Source organism: Nilaparvata lugens, chromosome 11 (genome assembly GCF_014356525.2).
Source record: "Nilaparvata lugens isolate BPH chromosome 11, ASM1435652v1, whole genome shotgun sequence".
NCBI lineage: Eukaryota > Metazoa > Arthropoda > Insecta > Hemiptera > Delphacidae > Nilaparvata > Nilaparvata lugens.
In genome coordinates this window covers 24700434-24709710 of record NC_052514.1, presented here as the reverse complement: position 1 = coordinate 24709710, position 9277 = coordinate 24700434, and the positions used below count along the sequence as shown (strand labels likewise).

Below are 9277 nucleotides of genomic sequence, written 5' to 3'. Positions count from 1 at the left end.
TTGTAAAACCAAAACGGTTTCTTGGATTTTTAATACCTACATATAACTTTAAACAGCCGCCATTTTGTTTTTGTTATTGAAACTGTTTTTTAAAAATTGTCATAGTTTTTGTAGCTTTGTCTAGTTGTCATAAATGTTTGTGAAAAGTTTCAATTCCGCATGTTTAGCCATTATTCAGAAAAAAATAGTGAAAAAACTAGATGGCGGCTGTGTATCTATAAGGACTTACGGACAAATTAAAAACTATATTTAGAAATGGTGCTTACCCAAGAGCTATGCCCTTGAATATTGCGCTTGAGGTCTTTTTTAAATTAAAAAAAAACTATTTTTCTGTGGCATTGAAATTTTGGTCCGCCGTATTGAATTCAACTCTACTTTTTAAAATAGGAATGTGGTCATAAGATACACATTAAATTTCTATTATAGAAATAATACAGTTTCAAGTAAAAACTTAATAAAAAAATTGCATATGAATTTAGCTCAAACCGTTTTGAAGATATTAACATTCGATGATACCGTACTACTAATCATACAAAAATAATATCAGATGAGTAGGCCTACCTACATTGGGAATCTGGCAGACAAATTTTACGGTTCAAAGAGTTGAAGATGTCAGTAGATGTTACTATGTTTATACTAGCACGAAAAAACAGAATTTGATAGTTAAAATTTTTTAATTTTATTCCTTAAGGAGTATTTCCTTATTTCGTGGTGATAGTAATCTTCGTACCTAAACAAAGATAACAAAATACCATATAGGGTACCTATCTGAAGCAGACTGCATTGAGATTGAAGGAGAAAGATAAAATAGAAAGGAATAAATGCAGTAATCATTTTGATTAAAATAAAGGATTACCGATATATATTGAAGGATTCAGATGAACCAGCTTCCAAGAAATGTGGGATAACAAACTAAACAATCAACACTCACAAACTGTGACAAAATGCATAAAAAAATAAGAGAACACATATATAACAATGGTAATAATGGAACACACATCTATCGATAACATCTTTTAATATTATCCACGACTCATACAAAAACTTGTGACATACAAGATTATGTTATTTTTATCAAATACATAATTTTTTATGTAATGAGAAGGCAGCAGAACTAGATCAGTAACAAAGGTGATATGTTCTGATTTTTGAAGTCAATAAAGTATAGATTGATAATATTTCTAACCCATTTTCAAATATATTATGTTATTACCGTAAAATATTAGGTTATCATAATCTCTATGCGTTTTTTGAAGGATTAACAACAAGAACTTGATAGTCGCTCAATACATTATTTACATATAATTTACAAGAGTAAATTAGAAATTAGTCAGCAACAATCCCAAACTTTTTTTGTGTTTTGACATTATTTAGAAAATATAAGCTCAGTGAATCAGAAGTATCCAAAATTTGATTCAATAGGCTACTGTAGAAGAGGGGTTTCAAATTCTTTCTCAAGCTTAACACTCTACAATTGAATAAATATCAAGTAAGCTTGATTGATCTAGTACAGTATAAAGCTTAAAATTTTCTTCTACTGTAGGTCACTAAGTCACAAGCTTACAAAATAGATCTATCAAAAACGAAGTATAATGTTGAATATTAAGAATGATAATATATTATATAAAGATGATAGAATGTGAGAAATGATTAAAATCAATTTGATTTTTGCAATGATTACAATCTTCTATACCAAGTAGTATTACGGTACGGTACATGATTATAAGTAATACCATTATAAAAATAATCAAGGTGAGTACACATAATACACTCCTCTAGTTTAAAGCTAATACAGCAGTGACTTTAGAATTTTTTGTTAGAAAAATTGCCTCCAATTCTCTTAATTATTAGCCGCTTCATTAGTGGTTATATTAAGCTCGGATAATCCCTTTCTTGTTCATAGGCTGCTTTGTTCAATGCTTTCTTTAATAGACTTACAAATAGATAATTACTGAAAGCCGAAATATTATAATCTTATTCGTTTTACAAAATATTGTTGTCTGGGATACCAATATCCAAGCATAAAACGCTTTGTTGTATTATACACGAATTAGAAATTTCCATAGTTATTAAAAAAGGAATCCAATTCACTTTATAATCTCTTAATAATTTGGTCTATTCTGTTACAAATGATCACATTAGATATTAAAATTTATTTTGTATATATATATTTAACACTGCTGTATATATAATTTTGATTGAATTCACTACAGTTTAAGGCCACAATATTTACTAGAGAGTTGCTAGTACTAGATTCAAACAGCTTATACTAATTTGATCGTTGAATATTTTATAAAATAATTATCCATTGATATTTCTTTTTTGACTTGAGTAAGGCGTGAATTTATATATTAAACGATTCATTTAAAGAAAGCTTAATTGTCTTCAATTATTTAAAGGTAAACTAGGCCTTAAGAACAAAGGGAGAATATATAATTTTGTGACAATTTTCAAAATGTGATATGGGTTGTATTCGGTTATTCAACTTATGGTTACATTTTACATAGAATAAATTACTTTTTTAGACTTTTCATGTGAAATTTGATCAATTTAATGTTTCACAGTGACTTAATAAACCTAAAATTATATATTTGATTGATATTTAAGTTTTAAATTCCTTGCAAAAATCGATTCCCTCATTACTCGATTTAGACTATTATATTTTCTTTACTCTATGACAATGTCATTAATATAAATAGGTAGGTAATAGCATACATTCATTCAGAACTGGAAGTAAAATGCTTTTTCAATTTGTATTGAAGTTTGAACAAGAGAAATTACCAGAAAACACATTGAAAATACATTTGTTATAAGCTTAGCACCAAATACAAATAGTAGAAGCACCCAAGAGAATATATTGATCATCTTGCTCCTATAATATTGAAGAGTTATTTTATTTTAGATTTTACATAGAAGCTATATGATTATTCTAACATCAAATCATATAAAAATATTTTATTTTTCAATTCTGTTCAATATCCAAGTAAAGTAACTTTCAAGCTTTGAATTTCATCTCAAAACAAAATTTTCTTTGATAATGAGCAATACTTTTGTATCAAATGTCACTGTAACAATTGGAAAAATGGAACTAGTGACTTATGAGTAAGTTAATGGGCCACTTGACCCTAAAAGTGTAACAGAACATATTTACTACAGCGATATTAAGACTCAAGAAATCATGAATATGATTTTATGGCATCTGAAGCGTTTTATTATAATTTTGAACGATTTTCAAAAATAATAAAATACCTAAAGTTGATATTATTCCAAAATGTAACTAGGTACTAGTAATCCGGTATACATAGACATTTCATGATTTAATATCAATCAAATTGTAGTCTAGTTTATTTGTTGCATTTCCAAGTATAAAGCATTAAAGTTATATTATACGAAATATATAACACTTAAAATTAGTTAAACCTACGAAATAAATAATAGATTATTTAATAATAAAAATATACAATGATCTTATTAATAGTCATGGATTAGGATGAGATGAGATATAATATTTGATAATAAATTGTTAGACTTCATAACAAATAGATGATATTTCAAGGGTAAATTTGTCCCTCAGATATATAATTTATGAATTATCACATAGAAAGAAAATGCCAATGATCGATGTTAATGACTATGATAATTACAATAAATATTATAATTTAAATTGAACAATAAATATGTTAGATTCAATTTGATTGTTCTTCAACCAATATAAACTTCACCAACAATAAATCAACAAATTTGAATCTTAAATTCTATACAGTAACAATATTCATAATATAAATATTGTTACATAAATTATAAGGGAACACTAACATGGATTAGCCTGGAAGCCCTAAATGGAAATATTAAAATAGAAGAATAAATAAATCATACAACCAGTTTTTGAAACTGGGAATAGGTAAATTATTTTTGTATACATTTTATTGTATAACGTCATTAGCTATAATTTTTATTATAAACTTGGTCTACCATATAATAATTTATTAATAAGTTAGTTTTGTTAATTGGATGTTTTGGTGCGATTTTTCTGAGTTGAAAATCTGTTGAGTTTTGAAGCACTCAATTTTTCACTGAATTCAAACTATTTCATCTACTATTGAAAGGCTAAAATTAATATGAGTTTTTGTATTTGTAGTCCAAAAATAGGATTTACTAGCTACTTTATTGACTAAATTCCTACAGACTTGTAACTTTGTAGGTTGGGCTAGGACCCATTTATCACATTACAAATAGCTTGGTTATCTAAGAAAATGATTATTCCATATTAAATTATTTCCTCTATAATAATATTGTAGTAGCTGCAATGTAATGTTGTGAAAATATCCTGCCTTCGGCACTCATAATTATGCAAGCTTTGAAGGTACTAGCCTGATATAACCCAACCTACCCTAAAATAATTGAATCAATTGTGATATCTTCTGCAGTATTTTCTACATGATAAAGGTGGATTTTCCGGTTTCTAACTAACTGATGATAGAATGCGATGACAAGTAGCTAGTGTTTTGATGACTTATGTTGTTGGCATGTGCTGTTTTGTTAGACCAACCTAACCTCACCTAACCAAACCAACTAAGGTGATACTGACAATGATTTTCATTGCAGTGTTGTTCTAAGTGTTAGAGGTGGATATTCATATTTATTACTAACTGATAATAATTGAAATGCGTGAGTGATGTATACTTCAGCGGCTGCTTTTACATGAGTTTTGTCTTGGCGCAATCGGGGCAGATGATGTCATCGCCGTCGGTGATGAATCCACGACCGACCAGAGAGTTCTTGCACATGGCGCAGATGAAGCAGTCATTGTGCCAGTGACGGTCTTCGAACGAAATGAATCTTGTGCCGCCAATTCCTGAAAAAACACAGAAAAGCAAGTAGGCTATAATATCCACTCAAGCATTGAAACCACTATAAACAAACAATTGGACCATTCACAAGAGATAAAATGCCGAATTGAAAGGAGCAGGAATGTGTTCATTAAGATAGACTCAATCTTCAAAGGGATCTAGGGTTTAATACTAAAGTGAGAATGTTTTTTCGGTACGGTATTGTTGTATCGAGTCGAGTCGTGGACATTAACAGAAGCTGCAACAAAAACATTGGAGGCGTATGAGTTGTGGCTGTAGGCCTATAGGATAATTTTGAGAGTTTCATGGATGGATCGTGTGACTAATGCCGAAATTTTTAGAAGAAAGAGAGCTGTTGTATACCTTTTATAAAAGCGAGAAAATTGCAGTACTTTGGGGCATATTATGAGAAACACACACCGTTATGATCTGCTACGACAGGGCATATTGCCAGGAAGAGTAATTGGAAGGAGAGGGATCGACAGAAGAAGAATTTTATGTCTGAAAAAATTGAGAGCCTGGTTCTCCATGAACACCGCGGAATTGTTCCGTGCAGCTGTGGATATAGGGTGTAAACTAGTCACCATGGTAGCCAACGTCTGGAAGCGGATAGGCACATGGAGAATTGGAAAAATTGAAAAATATATACCGCTATGAGAGAGGGGAAAGCACCAAATCTTTTTACTTTCTCCCTTAATTTTCCCTCAAACACAATAGAAAGTAAAATGATGCTCTCCTCATCACCGTTAAACTTTAGTTGGATGCTAAGCACTTCAAACTTCAATTACTTATATTTTTAATCCATCAAGCTCAGAGTAACCATATATTATAAAAAACTGAGTTATCACAATCAATTTAAATTCTCTAGCAAAACATTAATTAGAACGATTCTAGAATAGCTGATTCAACAATTCTGATTGCTTGAAAGCTTGCTTGGGTAAGAATGATTTTGGAAACGGCAGGGGTGCCCACATACTTGAATGTGTGCAATTTGGGTTGGGAGAGCATACTGCATTATTAACATTTTTGGGAGAGGTTTCCAAAACAAATCTTTGGGGATTTAAAAAAAGTTCGAAGGAATTTTTTACTTGGGTCTCCAATTAATGGGGTGCCAGGAGCTGAATTTGTTGAAACCAGAAGGCACAAATTTTTCAGCATTGAATATATTTCAGCAAAATTATCGGTTCCACAACATATAATTGATACATTTTCTTGAACATAGCTACTATATAGGTCTATGTTACAATTTTATCATCGCAAGTCATCAAGTTAACCCAGTCAATCAAAACTAGGTACCTATATAAAAATAGAATAATGGATTTTCCCATCATCAATCTGACAATTGGATGCTCCCCAAATTTAATCACACTGTCATAAGAAGTGCTTTCTTCCACTCTTAAGGGTGTGAATACATGGGAATTATCAGAAATTCAATGTTGAATGGATTTCATGGCCCAAGAGCCCACAAATTACATGGAAGCATAGAGAATGAATTACTATTCGTTTGTTTCGTTCGAATTCGGACATTCGTCTCTGATGGAAGGTACCACCCATGAACCTATAGAAAAGTCTGGAAATAGCCTGCGTTAGTTAATATTTCCGTACATATTGTTATGAAATACGATGAAATAGGATAATAGAAAACAAATTCAAAATAAATATTTGAATTTGAATTCAATTATTTTCCAGAAACAAAATATGAAAAATAGAGGATGAAAGCATTTAGTGGTTGTTGGTCCTTACCAGTGATAGGCTTGCAACAGCTGGTGCATCTCTTGGCGAACAGTTCGCCGAAGCAGTCGGCGCAGTATGGCTTCTCGTCACGTGATGTGAACCGCTGTCCGGCCAGAGAGAGGCTGCAATTGGTGCACGTGAAGCACTCTCTGTGCCACGGCTCGTTCTTGTATGTCACGCCACCTGATGTGATTATCTGCCACAAACAAACACATACACATTTCAATTAGACAAGGATAGGAGAAGTCAATGTAGATCATATCATAAAAGTCGATCGTTTGTACTGAGCTTTTATAATGATGAACGATTTATAAGAAATTGCAGTAAACCAACTGCTGGAATATTATCACTGTACTGTATAATAATTTTTTCACAATAAATATCCAATGAAAGCTATGTAAATAGAACTAAGGACTTCTTCTACTGCAAATATTGACCAAAGAACTAATCAGCAGAAGGAGATTTGAATAATGAAACTGTCCGAAAACTGTGCCCAGACCGGGAATCGAACCCGGTACCTCTCCGTTGCCAGCGAAGCGGCTTTAACCCTTCATTCTTCAAATTTTCTTCTGCTACTTAGTTCTTCGGTCGATATTTACAGTAGTAGCAGAGGCCTACTTATTTCTATTTATATACGTGGTTACAAAAATCAGACTTTGTTAGACTTTCAATTCAATTTTCAATTTTCGCAGAAAACAGTACAAAGATGTGGCAATCAGAAAAAACAATAATTATTATTCTAAATTATATCTATATCAACTACCGTCAAACCGGCTAACTTCGGACAGTTTTCAACTTTGACTTGAAATTCAGTTCCATTATCATTTTACTTTTATTTCTCCTGTGCTCAAAACTTAGGACTTTAATAATACTTCAAATATATACATTCAATTTCATTATTATTCCAACCTGTTCTGAAAAAAATGAAAATATGTTGTCCCAAGTTATCCGCAGAGATTGGGAAACTTGGGACACCAATATGATTTGCTTGTAATTAGACAATAAATTGAGTGGTTGAAGGCTAACTTGGAACATTAGATTTTGAATGATATGTTTCATATTCATAATAAAAATACTTTAACTGTAGAATAATTGTGTGTAATAATTGAGTGTTCACAATAGACGTTATTGAAGGCTCAATTTCTAGGTTAGAAATAGTAGGTTGTTATGACTGTTAAAAAAGTATCTTAGCTGTTAATCAAATGTTCAAAACGTTATTAAATATTTTAAATGATGTGTTCCCAACAAATCCACAATGCCAGAACTCGGAATGAATTGCACAGACAGCTGGTAAGTTGGAATTGGAGAGAAGGAGTTTACTGTCCCAAGTTAGACTACTGTCCCAAGTTAGCCGGTTTGACGGTATCTGTAAAATACAGATAGGCTGGATGTGAAGAACTACTGGCATAAGTGAAACATTGCTCGCCAGTAGGAGTAGAGACTTAACTGTAGTAGAGACTTGCTGAACAGGAAATAATAAAATTGCGAAACTTGTTGAAAACAGTATCTAGAGTGAGGTCCACGTTGTAATGGCAGTAATTAATTAACAATAGTGTTGCTATCCTTGTCTATCATTCAGCAGATAGCGCTATCCTTATCTAGCTCCTCAACGTTGTCAGATCGTTTTCTAGCAATGTAGAAATATAAAATAAATTGACTAAATATATAATCTCAATTATGAAAATTCATAATTTAATAATTGAAATGTATATTTTCTTGAATAATAAAATATAATTGATCATTCTAAACAAGAATAAAAAGTTAATATTATATCAGATATACCGGTATCAGTTATACTCTTAGGCAGTGGCAAGGCAGAGAATTTGCAACGCTGTCCTCCTATCAGTAGTTACTAGTAGTTCTGTGAACAGTAGACCTCGCGCAGTTATAAACCACAGCCTCCATCAGAGTGAATTATGTCCTGTCCTGACGTATCTGCGAGATATCGTCGCGTAAACAACTAATGACTGTTTGGAATGTTGTATCGACGATAATTATTAATATTAATTATAATTATTAGCATTATAATGCTAATATCATTAAAAGCTTGCCGAGTTGAAAGCAGAGAAAAGTCGGGAGAAAAATCAGCTGTCCACATGACAGCTGATTTTTTACCAAATTACATTGGGAATGGCATGCGTCATTGCATGCAATTAACAATCCACTCGACAGCTGATTTATGATGAATAATTTCTATAGTCTGATTTTTATGGTAATATTGGCGTTCGAAAGAGACTCCTTTTCCTTTTGTATAATCCTTAAAATGCAAAATTTCAAAAAAACCTTGTATGTACGTCGACGCGCAATTTAAAGAGGTCAAATTTCATGAGAATTTATTGCCGCGTTTCGCCGTAAATGCGGAACATATAAACATATAAACAAAAATATGAACATAAAGAGAAATGCAAAACCGTCGACTTGAATCTTGGACCTCACTTCGCTCGGTCAACAATTGACTAAAATCAGTACAGTGACAATTGACTAAAAGCAGTACAGTGACAATTGATGGCTGAAAGCAGTACCTTGTTGCACTTGACGCAGCGAGTGGCGAATTTCTCCTCGTAGCAGGTGGCGCAGTAGATCTCCTGTTCGCGCGGGATGAAGCTCTTGGTGCCGATGGGCGATTTGCAGACGCAGCAACAGAAGCACTGCTCGTGCCACTGGCGCGTCTTGTACTCCATCTTTTTTGTGCC

General features: G+C 32.2%; 1 protein-coding gene across 21 annotated transcripts in view; it reads right to left on the bottom strand.

Annotated features, from left to right (window-relative positions):
• Positions 1-1001: 1001 nt before the first annotated feature.
• Positions 1002-9277, bottom strand: part of LOC111051634 (four and a half LIM domains protein 2) — a 276721-nt gene continuing 268445 nt past the window's right edge. For all 21 annotated transcript variants that reach the window (XM_039437942.1, XM_039437946.1, XM_039437941.1 and 18 more), the window contains 3 exons: positions 9107-9276; positions 6594-6780; positions 1002-4855 (listed from right to left, as the gene is read on the bottom strand). In XM_039437942.1, coding sequence (XP_039293876.1) covers positions 4698-4855; positions 6594-6780; positions 9107-9276 — 515 coding nt within the window. In that variant the 3' untranslated portion in view covers positions 1002-4697. The remainder of the gene's footprint in view (positions 4856-6593; positions 6781-9106; position 9277) is intronic.